General features: G+C 40.6%; 2 protein-coding genes across 5 annotated transcripts in view; one reads left to right on the top strand and one right to left on the bottom strand.

Moving 5' to 3' along the window:
- Positions 1–1,456: 1,456 nt before the first annotated feature.
- hhatla (hedgehog acyltransferase like, a) lies at positions 1,457–10,329 on the bottom strand. Of its 3 annotated transcripts, XM_034138250.1 has the most exons (13): positions 10,051–10,329; positions 8,956–9,083; positions 7,628–7,695; positions 7,409–7,522; positions 6,473–6,493; positions 6,055–6,249; positions 5,142–5,351; positions 4,726–4,897; positions 4,415–4,559; positions 4,291–4,326; positions 3,140–3,341; positions 2,911–3,052; positions 1,457–2,603 (listed from the first exon to the last, which is right to left on the bottom strand). In XM_034138250.1, exons 2-13 carry the CDS (start codon positions 9,059–9,061, stop codon positions 2,461–2,463), a joined length of 1,554 nt encoding a protein of 517 aa, XP_033994141.1. In that variant the 5' UTR covers positions 9,062–9,083; positions 10,051–10,329; the 3' UTR covers positions 1,457–2,460. The 3 variants fall into 3 exon arrangements, with proteins under 3 accessions (XP_033994141.1, XP_033994142.1, XP_033994143.1); XM_034138251.1 differs by lacking the exon at positions 6,473–6,493; XM_034138252.1 differs by lacking the exons at positions 7,409–7,522; positions 7,628–7,695; positions 8,956–9,083; positions 10,051–10,329 and having other exon boundaries at positions 6,055–6,244; positions 6,473–7,344.
- A 751-nt stretch (positions 10,330–11,080) lies between these two features.
- ctdsplb (CTD (carboxy-terminal domain, RNA polymerase II, polypeptide A) small phosphatase-like b) overlaps positions 11,081–22,563 on the top strand; it is a 25,577-nt gene continuing 14,094 nt past the window's right edge. The window contains exon 1 of one of the 2 annotated variants that reach the window (XM_034137884.1): positions 11,081–11,770. In XM_034137884.1, the coding sequence (XP_033993775.1) occupies positions 11,695–11,770 (76 nt within the window). In that variant the 5' untranslated portion in view covers positions 11,081–11,694. The remainder of the gene's footprint in view (positions 11,771–22,563) is intronic. The other variant, XM_034137885.1, reaches the window with a different exon arrangement.

Raw genomic sequence — 22,563 nt, 5'->3', positions numbered from 1 at the left:
CATGCTCAAACACGTTCTATATATATATGGAATATGTGTAACCTCGTTTAATTCATGCCTCCAGAATGATAAACGACACTGGCACCTATTGGCTGAAGATATTGGGATAAATTAATTGCACCACTTTCCCTCATACATACACAGGGAATATTTTTCTGTTATGTGTAATTCTTGCCATATAATTAACTTAATAATAAATGTATGCTACTCTTGTTTACTTAGAGGACAAGCCCATTGGAATAAGTTGATCAAACATACTGTAAGAGTTTCATATGAAGAGATATGTCACCTGTAAACTCTTTGTAAAGGCCAAATGCAATTTAACACAAAGTTATATGCTGCTCATGGTGAAAAATAGAAAAGCACAGGTGAAAGGAATAACATTAATTAAAGTGATGCCCGGCTTATCTGTGCCAGCACCCAAGAGCGAGTCAGTTTGAAGGTCACAATTCGTGTTATTTATTACACCTGAGCATTTCTTGCAAACTGTAAATTGAGCAGCATGTTAAACCGGACCTATACGATAATGTATGGGTGACCTGAATTGCTACGTAAAAGCATACCTTTATATGGTGCCTACAATACTAAGCTATCCAGTTATTAATACGCAGCTATGGATAGATGCGACACAGTGGTTTAGCATAGGTAAGCTAGCTCAAAATTCATTGGACTATCATCAATGTGCAAATTAAATATGTTGTTTTTATCTTTGGTCAAAATATGTTGGATTTATGGAACTTTTCTGTGTATATTTACTTTTTTAAAAACACACTGACGTTTAAAACAATCAGTTAGCACTACTGGAAAAGTAGTTCTCTGTTGAAGATGCTGTAAATCACATGATGTCACCTACAACATGCACTTTCTTTTCATAGAAGGAAAAGCACAGGTGTTACTATTTCCATTATTGAGTCCCAGGAAACAATGACAATGAGCAAGTATGCACAATACCAGCATCTACTGTGACATGAAAAAGGATTATATGGTTAAGGCTACAATTGTTTCACCATCCTAAACTGGAGAGTAAGGTAGGTGCCAATCATGTTCAGATAGTGCTTTTTAAGCAAACTAAGTGGAAGTAAATAAAGGAGTCCAATGGAGATGTTTCAGGCAGGGAGAAAAATGTGCTTCAAATGTTGGGATTCAAGCCTTTGCAGACCATTTGCCTATATAACACACTACAGTAAAGGGAAGACCCCAAAAAGCATAATAGGGCCCCTTTGATCAAACATGTGTTAATCTCAGTCAGTGAGCAGCGTTGGTCAAAGTGGGCCATCTTGTGGCCATAGATTACATTGTCTCACTTTAAACCCAATGCTGTCTTTCGTGACTTATTATAGAATGTAATAAGAAATTATTTAGAATAAATTGAATGTTTTATTTTACTGCTTATCCGTCAACGCAAACAACAAAACTATATTTAGTTTTGTCTCTATACAACAAAAAAACAAACTGATACTTGTGTCCCTTTTGGATGAACCAAAACTTTATTTCAAGTCAAACATTCGAAAATGAACACTTTTGAGTAAAAACCCTAAAAGAAAAGGCATTACAATATTTTTTCTCTGGCTGCTGCACTAGAGACAGACAGACAGCAGGTTTTGGTGACAGGCAGGATAAGAGTGACGCATTTTCCCTCCCGGGCCTATTGCCTTTCATAGTGAGCTGAGGGGCCTGGGTCATGTGGAAGAGGGTGGAGGGGAGATATTCTTAAATGTCACACCGACAGTAATCTCCTGCATGGTGGTCGTTCTCTGGACGGTTTAACTACATTCAACTCTTCAACATGATAAAAGATCTAAAACATTCTCAACCAACCTTCAAAATAGACTTTCCTATACATTGTACTATTATCTTTGCTTAGTGAAAGTAGATCAAAAATACAATCAGCTGCAAGCTATGTGCAGGACGTCGACAGCACCATTTATGTAATATCTTCATTGCAGTCCATTTGTGGCACCCTGAGTCTTTTCAAGTTTTTAACCCTTTCAGTATGGTAAACAATTGTCATAATGAGGATCTGAGGCGTTTAAGGCAAAGTAAGACACCATTTAACAAAAAAATAATCCTATTGATGATGGTTAAAGAAAAAAAAACAGTGATAAATCTAAAGTGAAAACAGGAGAAAACAACAGAAGTTGTTCCTGCATGTCTTTATACTATGAGGTGTACTATCGTTAAATATTTAGCCGGCCTAAAACAATCTCTTGTTCGGATGAAATACAAAACCATTGGTGGATTTGTGCCAAAGGACGTGGCGATTATCTACAGCAAGTGCACTTGAGGAGATTTGACAATTCCAAACTTTGCTTCACTTCTAACAAAAACACAGGCTTTGTAAACAATACATACAGGTGCCGAATAGTTGTTACACTCGGGTTAGGTTTAGTTCACAAGGCCGAGCATGGAACAGTGTGAGTGGGCTGTTCACCGTGAAGTCTGTGACAGTTTCCTATCTGTTTATTCCGCTTTTTCTTTGCCCCCATCTACTGCCTTCACCGGCTCGGGATCCTCCAGCAGGGCTTCTTTTCTCTCTCTTTCCTTCACCAGCTGCACGCCACAGTAGGTCACAAGTAACACTGAGAGGGTGGACAGAGGAAAACCTGGAAGAAAAACACAAAGAAGGAAAGATAGAGGAAGTGACGGGGGGAAAAAGGGAAAGAAAAACGGACTATAGGGGATTTATCATCTGTTGATAATCCTGTGAACAACCTCTACCATACTCTGGTGTTATTAAACATTCCTTTATTCTATGTGAAAGAAAGCAACAAAGAAGATGTTAAGTCATTTGATATCTGGAGGATGACGCCCCCTGAGACTCTGTTGCTTTTGATGTCCGTCTCGCTTTCAATAGAACTGACAGAAGAGCCTCAGTATGTTTCTACATAATACACTCTCGTTGTTCCATACCTTTGAAAATCAGTCGTCTTCCCACCAGTTTGGCGAACTCCAAACTGTTCAGGGAGAGGACGTTGTAGAGGATAATGGTCCAGAAGTTGGCAGCGTTGAACACACCCCGGATCCTGCGTGACATGGCTCCACCCATAAAACCCTATATTTACAGGGGAAACAGGTTCAAAATTACGCAAAGCATCATACCTATATTGACTATAGGGACTTTTATCTGGATGTTTCCTACCTCAATGGTAGAAAGTGGTGGCAGGGAGAACAACTTGGCCACCCACAGCTCAAAGTTGAGGCCAAAGCAGTTGAAGAAGGACCAGATGTAAACCAGCTGACACGGGCCCAGCCACAGCGTAGTGATTGCGAAGGTGCAGATGGTTGCCAGGAGCTCCTTGAAGATTTTATCGTGATCCCCGCCAATGTAGTCATAAACATACCTGCAAAATAATAGTTCAAAATCAACTGGATAGAGAACCAAAATCGTCCTCCATGAACATTAGGCATTAGGTTTTGTAAAGCTAGAGTAAATGTGTTGTTATTAAGAAGAAGAAGAAGATGGACCTTTATTAATCCCCCGAGGGGGAAATTCAGTCGTACACACACACGCGTTTTTATACAGGTAATACAGTACACACAGTACACACTTTTTACAACATGCACATACAAAATACACACACAGTTGAGAGGTCAGAGCGGAGGCAGCCAGTCTAGCCGGCGCCAGTGAGCAGTTGGGGGTTAGGTGCCTTGCTCAAGGGCACTTCGGCAGTGGCCCAGGAGGTGAACTGGCTCCTCTCCAGTACCAGTCTACACTCCGTATTTTTTAGGTCCGATCGGGACGTGAACCGGCGACCCTTCGGTCCATAGTCCGATCCCCTACAGACTGAACTACTGCAAACTGCAAACAAAACTACATAACCTAAGGAACCCTTTGGTGACAACCACATCATGCTAGCTAGTCACAAAGGAGGCTAAATTGGATCCAAAGTTCGAGGTGGCAAAACAATCTTCAGACAGAACTGCTCACCATCCAATGGCAGAAGAATGCCAATTTTGGAGAATTCTCCCAATGTTTAAACTCATTGATACACAATCCCTTCATGGTCTTGGTGTCTGAATGTGGTATTTTGGAGGGACAACGTTTATTAGTTCCTGAATGGTAAATGTTTTCTTTTTTTTGCATTCCGTCATAATGTTCTAAGCCCTTATACACAGATGTATGACTAGACCTGTATCTGAAATTCATCTTCAGGTTCCTACTTTTTAGATGTTGTATTGTACATACATTCTTGACCAGCTATTCCCCAATAATGATCCCCTATCCCCCTAAAAAAAAGAAAAACATGGTATGCTAGGGAGGTCACCGGGCAAGAGATTGAACACACTTACCTGCACAGCCAGTCGTTGATGCCTCTGTCAAAGTGCCTAGAAAAAGGAGAAATAATCCACGTTAACACTTATACACAATTTCAAGGTTAATCAACGTCACCAAAGAAAGAGAAATAGCGCTTACGTCTCAGCGAAGACATAGAGCATGGTGATACATTTAGGAGGCTGAGGAGGGTCCAGGTGGTCCAGTCTAGCCACAGTGTTGATGACACCAAACATTATGGCTGCCTTCACCCAGTCATACACCAGGTTGGAATAAGCCAGACCAGCTGGGTACATATGGAAACAAAATAAGATAAGATAAGATAAGATGGACCTTTATTAATCCCTGTGGGGAAATTCAGTTGTAAGGAGAGTGTTGGTGAACTTTGATATATCCATTATGTTAAAAAGAGCCAATATTAGAGATTAGCTCTTCATCATATATATGCTCACCCAGACACCAGTCAGAAAGCTTGGCGACCAGCTTCATGTCACTGGGGATGGTCAGGATGTAGAGGTAGTGGAAGAAGACGTCCACCACCAGAATAATTCCCAGATGCAGCAAAGCCTTGGTGGTGATGTTCCACACCTCCCTTTCCTTGCGCGTCAGCTGGGTGTTGTTCACCTGTGGAATTAAAAACACAAACCATCATGGTTGGAATAAGGGTAAGAACATACTGATATTCAAAATGTAAACATAGTTATATCAACTCAATGCATTGTGTTTGGTTATTACATTAGCCTTTAGGAGTTTTCTAAAACAATTTGCCCTCATGAGTGATGGCTTTAATAACTACTGTCAGATTTCAAATGGCGGCTCACTTTTCCACTTTGACTTACCACTTTCCTGTCAAATCTTAAATCCTCACCTGGGCATGAAACTTGTCGAAAGTCATGATGGGTCCGAAGAAGAAGAAGGGGAGGTAGAAGTTGTATCTCAGCAGGTCACAGAAGGTGTAGTTGCCCTCCTTCCTATCGCAGTTCTCCAAAGCAAAGCTCATACAGCGCATGATGCTGAAGCCACAGCCTCCGTAGAACAGGACGTCTTGCAGGTCAAAAGAGCCGGTCACCAAGGCTTCCTGAAGAAAAATTGGAGCATTACTCCAGCACCTTGTTATAATTTAAAACAGCATATTTTGGTTGTATTATTTTCTCTTAAATATAGTCATACTAGGGCTGCAATTAACTGTTAATTGGATTACTCAGCTGATTATTTTCTTGGCTATTCTCTAGGTCTATAACATGACAGAATGTTTCTCAAAGTCCAAGGTGATGTCTTTAAATGTCTAATCATATTATATAAAAAAGAGAAAAACAGGACATCTCCATAATTGAGATGCTTACAGTAAAAGAGCTGTTTTCTTATCAAATGTGCATCCAAAATTACTTTTGACTATTAAACGATGATCAAAATATGAATACTTTTCTATCAATAGACTTATCGATTAGTCGATTGTGTTAGAAATTAAATAAAATATAAGTTGAAAAAAATGAATTCAACAAATTCTAAATAATAAAGAATCTCCATGCCGGTTTTTCTAATTATCTCTTTGAATGTCTTGTTTTATAAAAAAACTGAAATATTCAGTTTAATATGATATAAAATGGTAAAAAGCTAGCTCATATTATTGAGGGTGAGAAGGTCATCATTATCTGCCTTTTTGATGAAAAGTGAGACGTATCTCCTTTTATCAGGCAATCCAGCATTCACTGTTTACGCATCTAAGGCCTGAATGAGCCTCCCTGATGATTTTTGGTTTAACCCAAAACCCCCCCACTCACCTGCCAGGAGTTATAGGGCTCCAGCTTGATGGAGGCCAGCGCGCTCAGGCCGGCAGCAAAGCACAACCACTTCATCTTGACCAGGGCGACGCTGTAGAGGATGATGCAGTGAGACAGAACCAGAGCCATGTAGGTCCAGCCCATGGTGACCAGCACGGCCAAACCACCGTACACCCCAAAGATCAAGGATCTGTGCTGTGGGTACACAGGCCAGCGTGAGTGTGACGGCATCCTGGGAATACTTGTACTACTCATGAATTCATTTATCACACATGAGGATTGGTGTTAGTATAACACTGTTGCATTTACAATATGGATAGAATGGAAAGGTTAAATTGTGGAATAACAACAACTCCATGTTTAAATGGTTTGAATGACATGACAAATGTTATAAAATTCACAAGTTTATTAATGTTACCTTACATCCATTTATACCAATCTTCATTGTAAGCATGGAATAAAACAGAAAAACATGTTTAAAACAATTGTGTTAAATATGTCGAATAGACACTCGGCAACATACACCATCACAGTCAAACAGAATGCAACCCATGCTCATGCATCAACTCAATTAGGTGTTAAAACCTTGGGGTACAAATATACAATATGACCCATTTTTCTTAATGGAATAGAATTGTATTGAACTGAACAGATTTTAATTAATTGTACAGCCCAAGGCCTTACATCAGCACATAGCTTTGCATGCACAATAATATGTATTTACCACAGATTGAATAATGTCTTTTGCTTATTAACGTTATATTATTTCATGATTTATCTCCGTTGGAATGATGGTAATATTGTTTTGGCAAAAATACATACTCCTACAATAATATACAATTCATTTATTTTCATATACGACATCAAAATGTGTTGATACATTTTGCATGCATTTTCTTTACCATCATCATATAGCAACTTCATATAGACAATTGATCATTTTCAACATCCTTTTGGCCAGGACTTTTTTTTCCTTATTCCCATTGTTACCTATATTGTATTTGATATATTTATTTTTATTTTATTTTTTCTTCTTTTTTTTTTTTTCTGAGGTAGAGGGGGGGTTTGTTACCAGGATCGTTTCCGTTATGCGCCTGGGGCTTCTTGACTTCGCCTGTCACATTTCATATTTTTAAATCTAGATTTCTTGCAGCCTTATGTGTGCGTAAATAATTGAATAAAAAATAAATCGAATTGATTGGTGCAAAGCTTGTGCAATCAAACACACCAAAAAACACACATGTGTATATAGTACATTCAATACATATACTCTTAATAAGTTACATGCCATTATACCTGTATGCAGTCAGATTACCGTGCTATAGCTGATGGACATTCACACACATGCACGCACCTTTGGAGCTAGCAGGCTGAATATCTTTGCAAAGATAACGTGACCAGCGAGAGCGAAAAGGATATGATTGCGGAATGTAGAGAACCACATCATCCATTCGAAGTCTGCAGCATCCTGTGGCAAAGAAGGATTCATCATTAACACGTGACCAACACTCTCTCATTTAACATCCTGCATTAGGAAATCCAATTGTAGAACACATTGAGATACGCAATTTACCATTTTCCTGCCAAAGTAATGCCATCCTGGCTGCACACTTTCTTTGAAGGCCTTCCTGTCTATATTCTCTGAATGAAAAAACAGAACAAGATTTAGTGTTTTATCAACGTGGTATTATATTTTCAACAGAGCAATATACAGTATGGTTAAGCTTTAAGGTTTAGAGGAGCTAAATCCAGACTTTGGGCAGCTTCATTTTTGGGTGTCTATGTAATAATCATTTGGAGAATAAGGTCCTGCTGGAACAGCTTTGGTTTCACTTTAGGATGATCCCAGTGAATTGTAGGTGCATGAGCCCATTCACTCCATCTGATAACATCAAATATGACATAATGCACGAGCTGCAAAGCTTTCTATTTTTGAGTCTGACATCTTCACACTCATGTGGTCATAATCTGGTTGTAGGAGATTAGTTCACTGCACAACCTGAATGAAACGCGAAACACAAAAACCATATTAGATAACAAATATAAGTGTGAAAGTGATCAGAATCATGGCATTGATGTTAATACTTCCTATTCAAGGCAACGCCCCCAGCCACTCCAGCTTTGCCTTGTTACACTAATGGACATGAAAAAAGGATATCAAAATGTGTGGGTCACTCAGGGAAAGCCTCTTACTCCAGGGAACGCAGCCAAGCTTTTATTATGAATGTACAGTGCTACTGTAGCGGTGTAAATGCCGAAAGACTGAGCAGCCAAAAATGAGCATTTCAAGAGAATCAGGAAGAAAAAGAATCAGGACCAAATGACAATATGACTCTGCCATGGCCGATCTGACTGTGACAGACAGTACCATTCACCAGATTACACTAAATCCATTCAGAGCCATATGTAAAGAGGATACTTTGAGCTATTTACTGTCTAATACATGCAAACAGTTGGGAGTATTTCGGGACGAAGCGTCTGGGATTAGATGATGAGTGTAATTTAGTCTTAGTCTGAAATATCTCCACCAGAAAAATAATTATAAGTAATTGGAACATCTTTAAATTGTCTGCCTATTAATAGAAACACGAAGGTATTGGGGGATTAGGGTCTTTTTTGTTCTGCTAAAGGAATTGTGTTCTATGTACTTGTGTCATAATTAGGGGTCTTGTTTTTTTAAGCACATTTTAATAAATCATTCCCATTGTTAAGTGGTTTTCAGTGGGATTTATTAGGACTGAGAGCGCTAAATGTATGTTTTTTTTACTCATTAAATTGGTACGAAGACGGAGCAGCTGCTCTGAAAGTGCTCGTTTTTCTCTGTCTCAATACATTTAAAATTGAGCTTCAATATGTTACTGCACGTGCTTTGGACATGTCTTTGACTCTTCATGAACTCACCACTTGAAGCTTCAAATATCCAACTGCCTGCCCATATCAAGGCCACGCCGAGTACGGCTGTGTAGAGATACAGCTCATATCTGGGCAGGGCAGACTTGATCCCCATGGTGAATCCGTCAACTGGAAGCCTAATGGAATGGAAAGCAATCAGCCACACAATATAAGATCTCACTGAATGAAGGAAAGCGGCAGAAAGAAAAAAAACACGTCTTAGAAAAAAAGCAAAGGATTTTCAGATGACTAGGAATGTGTTTTTATTCTGGTCTGAGACAAGAGCATGCACTTTTATTACTGTAGATGTATTCACTTTGGACATCCTATTCATATAAACCCCCATTGAAATGATTTAACAATAGCCTATTGGAAAAAACTGTCTTTAACACCCATAAAACTTATGATGGTGATTAAATGAAACTCCCTTTGAAAACACACATACAACACAGGTTCTACTGGACATACAGACCATCAATTAAGGGACATTTTTACTAATAAGCCTAAAGGATCGACAGGGCAGGGACTTAAATAGTACTGCAGAGCCCTGGCTCCTCGGAATCAGCACTGTCAGCTGCATGCGCAACCCTACCTCTCCTTCCCATTATAGCTCCTGCAGTTGGTGCTCAGTGCAGAGGGGCAGCTGCAGTGCTATGTGATCTGAGCTGAGGCGCTGCATGGGGACTCACTTCACAGAATAATTAGCCCTGACAGGAATGACCAAGAATGGTGCATCGGAGTAGGAACAACAGAGAGACAGCTACTTTCCAGTGGAGAATATGGCACTTGTACCTGGTTGAGTGTTTATATGCGTATATGCGTGTGTGTGTGTGTGTGTGTGTGTGTGTGTGTGTGTGTGTGTGTGTGGTTTTGTGTGTCAGGATCATGTCTAGTTGAAGTTCAAATAGTTGGACTAACAACTTCATGCCAACATGTTACCATGGCTAAGCAGGACCCCAGCAAAGCATCCTGCATACAAATACTGGTTTACTGTTTCAATGCCCCCATGCAGACAGAAGCCCTAACACACAGGGATCTTGCATTGATTGTTATGTATACTCATAATAAAACCCTATACAAACAATCATATTTGTTTTTACTAACCTTGTATCCGCTTCACACTGTCAAGGTGGGGGGGGAAGCGGTGTTTACAGCCAGACTCTTCAATATAGAGAATGAATAAAAGAAAACAACGGGGTGTCGGTGGATACTGCAGCTTTTTCTAATTCATCCGTCTTGAAGGGGGGCTTGCCGCTGCCGCTGCCTGCGATCACCAGCCTTGGCCAGTCAGGATGTTCCGGACTCAACGAAAGGAGAAGGAGGAGGGGGGAGTGGGAGTAGGAGGGGGGATATATTTATCTTCCACTTCTGCACCGCAGTGAGGGGTGGTCCACAGTGAGCCAACCAGACCTTACTGGAGCCGGGACAGTGTGTAAAAATGAGGAGGAAAGAATCAACCAATAGCATCATCCTAGGCCACTATGCCAACATGATCACAGTGAAACACTCTGATGGCAAAAAAATATAATGGATTAGATTTTTAAAAGGCATCTGAAAATATATTGTATGTGAAATATGACATTTGTTTTGTCAAAAGCAATTAGGGTTTCTTCTTATTTTTGCCATACATTTGTTTTAGTTGTTTTGGTATCCTCTTTACTGTGTAGTACCAGTCAGAATAGATTATAAAGTCACGAAAATGTTCAGTCATTGTTCCATTATGAAGGAATGTCTTGGCACATTCAAATCCAATACTGCGACTGATGTGATACAACGGGCAGCGTAGTGTATTATAAATGCATGAAATATTTCCGTCATTTAAACGCTAGGTGGCGCTCTCTACTTATTAAAATAAGTCACACAAGGTGAACGATCTGAACCCACACCATGGGTTTTGGATAAAAGTCAACTATTTTCATGGATTGTTGAAAATCTGCTGTTGGTGTTGTTTGCCTGGAATTAAAGCTTGGTTGCGACCTATTCCGCTAAACAACGTGTGTTGTTTCTAACTGTATTCTTGTTTTGCTCATATAATAAAGATGTATAATTTGTTGCCAGCAGTAATTACAGGGGTAAGGAGGCTTGAGAAAGTCCAGCCAGCTGCATGGGTTGAGCAATAGTGCGGCGAGGCTGGCTGCCTGAGAGGATCCATCACAGAAACACACCGCCCCCTCCCACTCAGAGAGCCCCCGCTTCAGATGCAACTCAAAATACATAAAGCCTCCATGTTGCACGGGGAATGAAGGGCCAGCTGATATGAACTGTTTGCTTAAAAGTGTTAGCTAACTCTGACGTCCAGCAACTTGCGGTCGATACATGTGTTTGGACAAGAACCACGACGGGCTTCCTAGTGTTTTCAGCGTTGTTCCTGACACGGCCTCACATTTTGGATGATCGGAGCTCCACAGCTAACTCGCTAACCTAAGCTACTTGCTAACTTCAGCTAGTTAGCAATTCAACGTCGGTTTGTATTTTTGTTAGCCGTTCACGCTGTCGGTGTTGTTCGCAAAATACTTGTTTGCAGCAATGATATTTTGCCATAAATGATAGCCTCCCACTGGCTTCCATTCACCACCGTGCTAGCGAGCTGGCTACACCCGCTGCCTCCACACTTCTCCTCGGACGGCTGCCCTGCTTTGTGGGCTGGCTGCTCATCTCCATCCTGAACGGCTAGCTAGCAGGAGCTAGCTAACGCGCGCTAGTACGAATAATATTGTGGGAAACAAACAGGAGTAACCACCCGTCTAAATGGACCACATGTCCATAATAACCCAAGTTTCCAACCCGAAGGAGGAGGAAATAATATCCTTTAACCAGGAGAAAGGTAAGGACATGTGAATTCACAGAAGATAACTAATGCTAACTGACTACTTTTCTACACTGACGTTAGCCGTTAGCTGGCGCTCGCTAGCTGTTCTAACGTTAGTAGTTAAACACACTAGTTGCCTAATTGTGGATGATAGGTGTGTAAAACAATGAATTAAATAATCTCTAGCTAAAGTGGAAAAACTCTTAAAAAGCAACACGTTTATTAGAGTGGGCTCCTCCAGTATAAGTTTAGCTGTTTGTTGAAAATGAAGAGCGCTCTAGTGTCGGGGCGTGTGGTTTTACCCCATTAACCGTTAGTCGGATTAAAGTTCACTCATTTGTGAGAAAAAGCAGTTATCCAGGACAAGTTATGGCCACATATGCGTTTCAAATGTGTATGAATGATTGCATTGTTGCACTTTTGTGTTTAGGCTATATAGCTGATCCGATTGGGTACTTACTATATAAATCACGACACAACTACAGTATGCTACATAGTTGATGGGTTGGTCTGTAGAGTAGCAAACGTTTTTTGAGGATGAAGCAAACTTGCAAACAGAGGAGAAATATCTGTTGTCAATAGTGTAGGAAACTGTGAATTAGGAGAGCATTTTTCCTTATGACTTGAAACTTTGATGTTGCAAATATCTGTTTGCATCTCACAAATGTATTACTTACAATAAGCACTCATTTTCCCCACTGTACAGTATTTAATTTAACATTCTGATCTTGTTGATCTTATTATATTTACATGTATAGTGACTGCTGCATTTACTTGGTCACAATTTCTAATCTGTTTCTGCTTGCGCTTTTTTTTATTGTTGTTTTACATTTGTTTTATGTCTTATATATTAATTTCGCATTGTTGGAGGAGCCTGGACTTAAAATTGTCATGGCCATAACTACAGTGTAGCTACTGCGAAAATGACAAAGCCTTTGAATCTTGAAACTTGAATCTTTGACATCACTACTGTGGTCCTTATAGGAAGCACAGATATACATTGCTCTTTGTTTATCTGCATTTGTCTAATTTGTAGACAGTTGGGCTGCCTTAAGTCTTCAATGAAGGCCATCCTATGCATTTTCTGTGTTGTCACTTTTATCTTCAGTTAAAATGGTTTCCCATGCACAAACAACTTCTATTTAGATTTGTAGTCACAACCTCCCACATTTATGGGTAACCCGGGGTCAAAAAGGATGCTTGGGTCATTATTTTTATGCCTTTCTCCACTCCCACTTTAGCATGATCTGCTGCGGAGGTCAAATCTCATTCCTCAGTACCATAGCTGCTAATGTCCATTCATTCCAATTCCTGGGGCTACTCTGACACTTCCCGGGTCACCCAGGCCCATGGGACATGTATCAGTATCACATCTCAAACTCCACTTGTCAGACCATTAGTAATCAAAGATCATAAGTCTTTCAAGCACAACAATGCATTTTCCCGTTGGGTACAAATATATATCCCTCGGTAACTATATGGATTCTATATAATGGATTGATGTGCGTCATGTGAGATTATTACTGCATACTTGTGGGAGTTAAGGGAGAATAAAGGGTAAAGGTAAAGACTGACCCACGCAGTATGAATGTATGGCAGTAAAAATACGCTGATTCCATTGCAGTGATGCATTGCACACTTACTCACAGCTTGCTTTTGTGGGTTATGGTTAAAAAGTTAATATAAATAGAGTTTTTAAAGTTATTTTTAAAGTCTTGTTGGCATTTTATTAGTCACTATTAATAGTTTGAAGAGGTTGTGTTCTTGTGTTGGTAAAGAGTGGTGGAGAAGTCATTTAGGGTCCCTGGGAAGCACAATGCTCATATTATTCGTCAATTAATTGTTTAGTTGATAGAACAATTCTGATTATAATCTTCTAATGGTCAAAATTAAATTGTAATAAAAGGTTAAAGTTACCATTCCAGTAAAACTCGAGATGGTGCTGGCTTTATAAATGAATAATTCGTTTTTGCTTTCTGTTGTTGGTCAGAGAAAGTTAGAAAATGTACTCAATCAAGTGAGGCTAAATTATTAATTGACTTATTTATAAGTATCATTGATAGATATATTCAGTGAAATATTTGAGTTGTTTGGGAAAGCCCAGGACTTGTGTAGTGCTAGTTGAGGACACGGGAGGTCCTATATAGAGACAACATGCCCCCCTGTGAGGTCATGTTAATGCAGGGTGTCCGCGGGGTCATAAAAAGTATTAAAAGTTGATAAATCAATTTAGCGAAAATTAAGGCTATTAAAAAGTATTAAATGGCATTTTCCAAGGTATTACATTTTGTAGCTTGTTTTCAATAAGTATATAAATTGTCCAAAGAGGTTGCATTCTACAGTTTGCCTGAATGTAATCATTGCGTAGATGTGTAGTGTGATTCTGTGTAGTTTATTTATGGCATCCCGTTGGATTTGACGTCATCTGAACAGGACATCGCACGCTCACTGCTTGATAGTGCGCGAAGGTCCGTTTACGCCGGTTGTTAAACAACATCGTTATGGGGAAATGCAAGTTTGCGTCCAAATGGTTGAAAGGTAAGGAGGAAGGACAATCAATACTGTGTATAGTAAATTTGAGGTAAAGTGTGTAAATGTAACCGGTTAAAACTCGAAGTGGCGATGAGGTCTTAAAATGTATGGAAAGGGTCTTAAAAAAGGTCTTAAAAGGTATTACATTTGACTTCAGGATTCCTGCATATACCCTGTAATGCTAAACTAGCATTCTGGTAGCATTTAGTACGATCTAAAATTGCTTACCAACAGAGGAGTTTGAGCAGCATAACACACAGTCAAAATTCACTGTTTTGTGTTACACTGCTGCATGAAAATCACACTAATTAGGCGCGTTCACACCAAGTATTTGCCGTATTTAGTGCCGGCACTCAGTGCCCCGGCAACCCCTGGTTGCGGCAACCGTAACCAGTGGCACACTAGGAATAAGTGTGCACAATATTTAAATTGTATTTTCGGATCCTGAACGAGACCGCCGCCAGAGCGCGTCTCCCCGTTACCTGCAGAAGGAAGCCATGCACGCAGCGCAGCCCCGCTCTGTTTAACTCCAGGTGACTTTCTGCCGCTTTCCTCCATGGTGCAGGGCTGATCGTTTCACCACAGAGGAAAGCACTTCACAAATTGCATTACCCATAAAGAGCTGTACAAATGCCACAGTTTTTGCGTGGCTGTGTCTTTAGTTGAAAGCCCAGTGGCGATCTGCTCATCTCTCATTGAAATAATATGCTACAAAGGGGCGGACTGGCCATCTGTGTGTTGAACTTTCCTGTCGGCCCCCAGACCGTAGTCGAGGAGGGCAGAAGCAACAAGCTTCAGGTTCAATAACCCACTTTAGCTTAAATGACTGGAGAGAGGCGAGCTCTTCTTGGGAGGCCGTTGCATTTATTTAGCTGTTCTTCTGTTTCACAAAATACATCACAGACCTCTGTTTTTCTGCTGCCTCGTTTCACTTCCAGAAACATACACACACCCCTCTCTCTCTCTCTCTTAAAGGGACAGCGATCTCATCTCACTCTGCATGACCCTAATATCATAACATGTGTGTTCTGGAGAATCACAGAACGGACGATCGTCCTTATTATTATGCTGTTTAAACCAATTATTTAAATGTGTTTATTAAATTCGGCATCATGTAAGTTGTGCTGACAGGTCCACACACTGCTTGACCGCAGCTAGGCTCGCCCCGCCCTCCTGTTGATAGTTCACGAGCGTGGGACTCCCAGCAGCTTCTACTGAAGCCTTCCGAGTAAATCGCCAGAACGCCCTCATCTCCACCGCTCCCATGTTTTATTTTGTGTTGCCATAAGTTAGTCTCTCTGCGTTTGTGCACTGGGCGATTGCTAATGCCAGGATAATAAAATGGCGGCTCTACAAAACATTTCAGAGTTGTACGGGGCGTGGTTTGCAATTCGCCCAGCCAATCAGAACTGGGGCACTTTTTTCCCCCAGGAAAGTACCATCTCTCAGCAGGCACTAAAAATGGGGGTAAAAGTTCCCGAGATTAAGTGCTCTTTTTAGTGTGAACGCGGCATAAGGGGTACTAACGGAACTAAACGCGAAAAGTACGGTGAAAAGTACTCCGGTGTGAACGCGGCTAATGACACTAAAGGCCCTGACACACCAGGCAGTCACCAGAGAACTCGCCGACACCGACAGTTCCATTGACGAGTTCTCCTGCGTCTTGGCCATGTGTCGCACTGGAAATCACCGCAAAGACTTCAGCCGAGCACGTACGAACTGCGCATGCGTGAGTGGCAATAACTCTCCTTACCAGCAGGCTGCGGTAGTGTGTATTCGTCATTCAAAATAGGCAACAACCGGAAGACAGAGAAGAAGAACAGACTGATATAAACAAACAAATAGCGTGTGCGTTCCATTTTCACTCTCGTCCATCGAAAACATGTTTTAGAATATAAAAATACATGAATGATGAAATGAGCACATAAAGTGCAGACATACTATAAAATCACAGTTAATAGACCTGCATCTGATGATCGCAGTGTTCTGGCGGGTGTGTAGTTTATTGAGTCAGCAATGTAATAATGGCCACTTCTTGCTAAATTTACGATGAGATGAAAAACCGGACTTGACCAAACAAATCACGGAGCTCTCAGCAGAGGACAGCCGGGGACGCTCCCGCCGATATCAGAGATGTCCCTGCTATGTGTGGGAGGTAAGAGAGGACATTTAAGGGCTATGTTTGATGTCTTTTAAGTATCACCTGCTGGGGTTTAGCTGCTGTCCTGTGCCTTTTTAAATCGTTTGTTTACGTCCCTCACTTCCGTTTCGCTTCTCATTTGCTAGCTGAACAGCTGATCAGAGTGGTTTCTTGGCCCGATAGCTTGTGGCCGTATTTTGGTTGAATCGGCCATGTGTCGACCGTGAAAGGCCAAATAAGGCGTGTCACGGCCGAGGGTTCGGGACATACCAAATTGACTTTGGGCGACAAGGAACGCGTTGTCGCCAGACAACGCAAGATGGCCGAATACGGCCTGGTGTGTCAGGGCCTTTAGCCTGAGTAAGAGTTGGTTGTTATGCAGGACACAGTTGAGTTAGAAGAAGACTTTGAGCAGTGATGTTTGTTTCCTACCTCTTCCATTTTCTCTTAAGAGTGAATCACACAGATTGTTTTCCCCTTGGGGCCAAGTCATCATTAGAGGAATATTATGGTCATGTTCTTTCCTACTTTTTGTTGGGACATTTTGAAAACAATGTCCTTAAATGTGCGTGGCATGACTCTGATATTAATTAATTAAGATCAAGTCATGTTTTTTTGGCTTTAAACAAGTTAAACATGTGTATCCACTCTTGTCACAAACAGATTATACTGCAGGATTCCAAGCTTTATTCACTGGGTTTAGCTTATCTATTGAGAATCACTTATCATGTAGCTCATCCCAGCAGCTGCCCTAGAGGAATTTGACAGGTAGTCTTCTATTGCTTGAACAGGCTCCAAACTGTCTGGACACAAATTGACCACCTTTGCTCTCAGTGTTCCTCTACTGGCTGTCTTACAACATGTGCCTGCCTTTCACACTGCTTTGACTGCCAAGCAGCAGACTAAATATAGACTCGCTGCCCTGTTGGCCAGGGCACCACTGACCTCCAGGCCGAGTATAACTACTCTCAAAGATGACAATGATCCTCTTTTTTAATGCTCAGTCATACAGGGTTTCAGTTTGGAAAAAAACAACTTGATTTTCAAAAGTAGATAATGAGGGCTGCATGGGTTTTTTTCCCTTCTTGTCCATGTTTTTGAGGGTTTTCGAGAAGGGGCTTTTTAAAGTGCCACTCGACTCAGCATTGCACTAGGATCATAACGCATTTATGAGATGAATGCATGTCTCTTGAATGATACTTTCACCCCTCTGGTACAACTCTAGTCATGAAATCCACTACTCCAGTCATGAAATCCAAGACGTTTCTCAGAATTGATGTGCTTGTGGTGGCTGGTGTATACTGAGCACTGCAGTTGTTCAATGACTGTCACTGTAGTTGTCATTTTTAGACTTTGAGGATCTCTATTAGTAATGGTTAGACTTCCATAAAGCCGGACTCAAACACTGCGGAGCTCCATGGCCGTGTTGGGATCTGGAGCAAAAGTTTAGGAGTCTGCCCGGTCCAGAGTGCGTTCACAACCTTATCTCAAACTTGTGAACATGTTGTTTTTGAGTGATAAAAGTGATGGCTATACTGCTGCCTCTGTATGTAACTGTTGCCTTGCATAGTCCTGCATTGATAATTGTATTCTGCTTGATGATGGACTTTTCCAAACTATCTCTAAAACTCTCATTGTTATAATAATGTCATTATGTGTTTTTCTGTCCCTTTCTTCACAAACCTTTTCAGATTAGCACGTTTAACGTCAGAGGGATGCTTCCCCCATTAATACCAGGGTTTTGTCTAAACCGGGGGATAGGGGTGCTGCACCCTCCTACTTTCGGCATATGCCGGCCCTCATACCAAATTGCATATTTTCCCTGTAAAATGTTAAAGTGATGCCAGAAAACAATATTTCTGTTCGTCAAAACTGTATAATTGCACAAAAAGCTATAGACCTAGAGCTTTCATGCTTAAAACATAACTTGGTTTTCTGATGGATTTGGACATAAACGCGAGTGAAGTATAACCGGACGCGAGAGAGAGAGAGAGAGAGAGAGAGAGATCAGCACCTGCAGCTCTGCCCGCTGTGAGGGACCGGTGAGCGGAGCAAAACACACCTTTAGACCTACAGGGTGCGTACGGGTGCTGGAAATCCTTGAAAATGCTTGAAATTGTACGAGGTGTTTTCAAGGTTTGAAAAGTGCTTGAATTTTGGGAATGGTGCTTGAATTTGGGATAAAGTGCTTGAAATTGTAAATGCTTTACTTCACTTTTTACATTAAAAGAAAATAAAGAAGTCGGAGCGCGCTTAATTGCTTCGCTTTTACATAAAACAGCTCCGCTCCGGCCTTCCCGCGCTATGCGCGTGACCGGCAAGTGTTTTTGTTACGTGTGTGACCTGGGCATTCTGATGAGAGTGATAGATGACAGTATGCCAGGAGGTTGCCGTTTCAACGAGTGTTGGCTAGCAGAAGACAAATACAAGCCATGGCTAAGACGAGGGTCAAGCGAAGCCCAAGAGTAGCCTCCTGCAAAGTGTGCAACAATAACGATGCGAGAGTCTGCGCTGACGAGCCACACACCACACGAAAGGTACGCCATAGTAGAGCATTTTAGATTAGGCTATCGTTGCATGTAAAATACATGACACTTTTCTCTGTGCGCGGCAAAACAAGCTCGCCAAAATGGCTTCACTAGTCTGGCAGTATTTTAAGTGTCCGAAAATGACAATAAAATAGCGGTATGCAATGTGTGTGTGAAGCAGAAATCCTGCAGCTCCACCCGCTGTGACGGACCGGTGAGCGAAGCAGAACACACATTAAGAGTTAGACCTAACACACTTAGCTATTTTATCTACCTCTGGAACAAGCTAAACTAGATATAAATATATTTATTCTTCACTGTCGGGTCGCTCATTACTGGATCAGTGAGCTGCAGGAGATACTGACGGGCTGTCGGGGGAGAGATATCGCTCTCTTTTCGAGAGCGATATCGGTATCGGCCGATACTGATTCCGGCCATCGGCCCCAAAATTGGCGATCGGAGCATCCCTAATAATTGTATATGATATGTTTTATAATGATTGATCATGAAAGTGTTATCAAAGCTGGTAAAGTTGCAGCTAGTTTGAATGACTTTGTATACTACAGAGTAGCTTGTGAATTTACTCCAGGTGGAACTAAAGTCTGATTTAACACTTGATTATATTTCACATCATTCATCCACATCTGTAAAGTAACGAAAGGTATTAAATACATGTAGTGGAGTCAAAGTACACCATTTACCTCTGACTTGTGTTTACTGCCAACCTAAAAGTACCTCAAAAATAGTAATCAATAATATATTGAAAAGTTATTTGGCTGATTGTTTTATATTGGCTCAGCCAGGTTATATGGGATGCCCAGTCTACGTACAGATGGGTCACTCATTTTGAAATATTAAACTTAGTTTTCTTTTCTAACATTTTTTATTTTTCATCCTCATGTCGAATGCTATTATGAAACACACATTTGGTTGTTTATAGCATAAAGAACATCTGATTTAATGTGAGGTAGGGAAATAATCATTTGAGTATAAGTATGTGTATATAAATATGTAATTTACAACAGCTGTAAGATGCTTGAAAAGCTTAAAAATGCACCTTGAAAATGCTTGAAAAGTGCTTGAATTTGACTTTGGAAAAGGTGTAAGAACCCTGGACCTAACACATTTAGCTATGGCACTGTCGTATACATTGAATTATTCCATTCGATAATATGTAATCAATTTAGGCACCCCACCCAAAAAATAATAATACAAAAAATATTCATAACTCATATTCTCATATTCGAATACCTGAATAATTTCGAATATTCGATTAATCGTTCCCATCCCTACTTGGGACCCGTTATCGTTTTCTGCGTTTCCATGTCGGCCTCGTGTGGCCGAACCGTCTATCTGATAGTGAACTGTAGCAGATACGACCGTTATCGTCCTCGTGTGGCCAGGGCTTAAGTCTAGGATGCAACATGCACCCCCTTTGCTAGAGAGATGGGTAGCTTTTCTCTGTCAGAACCATAGGAAGTTGTTGTTGGACCCACTGAATAGTGATTTATATTGTGCTTGATATAGAGTGCTGCAGTCATAAATGTTAAACCAAGAAATTAGTTGACATTTTAGAACTTTCAGGTTCCCTTCCCCAAGTCTGTGTTTAAACAAAGAAAACATGGTCTGTGGTTAATACACATTTACATGATTGTTACATTTGTTCTACAACATACGTCAGTAAATACCCAACTAATAAATATCTGAAGCTTTTTTGTGTCTTCAAATATATATATATATATAGTGAATAAAGAATAACAGTGAATAAAGGAGATGACTGAACCTCACCACGGTGATGTGGTTTGTTTATAGCATCAGCTCTGCTATTTACTTCTGGCAATTGCATTTATGAGTCAACTATTCTTAAAGCGATGTTAACATGTGGAGATTATCTGTAACAATACGTCTTAGTATTAAACGTGTGTTGGCTACAGCATCGTCACGGAATAAAGGAACTGTACTCTGACGTCTTGTCTGCATGTATTAATTAAACAGTATTTATTAGTGATTAGTTTATAACTACTCCATCCACCTTATGCGAGTGCATATGAGGGCTCAGCTCTGCTCTGTAAATGACTCAGTTGTCCAGTTCTGAGTCCCTTTATGCACATGAATCAATACAGCGGCCGCTTATAGTGATGAGTCACAGGAAGCTGACAACTGTCCCAGTTTTACAGATACAGAGTTGTAATGACAAGGCAAAGTCCAGATAATAAAATAAGTCATACGGTCGTAATTAGGTTATTTCTAGACGTTTAAACCAAGCTTACTTTGGCAGATATGATCAGCTAAAGTCAAAGCGTCATAGGGAACAATTTGGTTAATCACATTCGTCCAAACAAATCTCTAAATCACTTTACTGGTATTTGGTGGTTTTTGCAGAGTTGTGTTAAAGTTTGGTATTTTCCAGTGAATTGTGATGGGTGGTGGCTTTTAAACTCTGGAAACATTGAGCAGTAGCTGGAAGTTCTTAGGCCTTCTGTGTCTTATTTCTTTTTTCTGTAAGCATTAACAATATGCCCTTTTCTGTTTGGACAAAAAGAAGAAGAAGATGAGGTAGGGTTTTCCTGACAGATTGATTTGTGCTTACATTCTTCCCTTTTGGGCTACATTTATAAAAGTGATGGCCTGTCTATTCAATGGTGTGTCTCTTATTTGGCTCTTTACATATTTAAAAAAATGTGTATCCATTTTTTGGTCATTGACAGTATACATTACAAATCATATAAATATATTTTTTTCCAAAAGGTTTTTCTCCACATAATTGATGCATGAGGGTTTTTTTAAATGTTGGGGGGGAAAAGATAAATGAAAAAGATTAATAATATTCATTCAATAATATATATTAGTAATAGCCGATAACAGTTTCTGTCTTGCTTACCATAACCACTTCTTGACGGAGCAATTGCTTGCAGGAAGTTACTTAAAATAGTCACTTAATGTTGTTACTTGTCGATGGATGCACTTCATCTGTCATGGGATGAAGCGGCCTGTGTCGCTAAGGAGATAGTCTCTATAGAGAACCGCAGTCCTAAAACCCGGAAGTAAACTCCAGTGTTTCCCCTATATACAAATAGTGGCGGTGCAGCGCCGCTGCTGAAATATGCGCGCCGCTGCTAGGGGGTGCCAGCCAGGTACCCAAAAAAAAAAGAAGAATTAATTTTTTCTTTTTAAACTTTTTATTTTTTTTTAAATTAAAATAATAATAAGTGGCGACCCTTTTTCATTTTTGATCGTTTGTTATGTGGATTTGTAGTATTTGTGTTACTGTATGTTCAATAAAGGTGTATTTTTGCTAAATCTTGAGACATTGCCACTGTATGTACTGGGCAGGGCCGATTTTTGGCATAGGAGACATAGGCGGTCGCCTAGGGTGCCAGATCTGGGGGGCGCTGCGCTGGTAGCTCTGGGAGGGGAAAAAACATTTTTGACCGTTGGCGCTCATCCTAATTTTCGGGCCTTGATGTAACAACATTCATAATTAAGTAAATGTAACACCCTTTTCACCCCGGTTACACTTTTCATTTGCCCTGTACGATGGGCGCTGTAAGAGATGAAAGTGGGGGATGTTTGGCTTATCAGGCACCCGCAGCTCACAGCCAAAGTGC

Source organism: Trematomus bernacchii, unplaced genomic scaffold (assembly GCF_902827165.1).
Source record: "Trematomus bernacchii unplaced genomic scaffold, fTreBer1.1, whole genome shotgun sequence".
Lineage (NCBI taxonomy): Eukaryota > Metazoa > Chordata > Actinopteri > Perciformes > Nototheniidae > Trematomus > Trematomus bernacchii.
The sequence above is the reverse complement of the archived record's forward strand: the minus strand, read 5'-3'. Positions and strand labels throughout refer to the sequence as shown.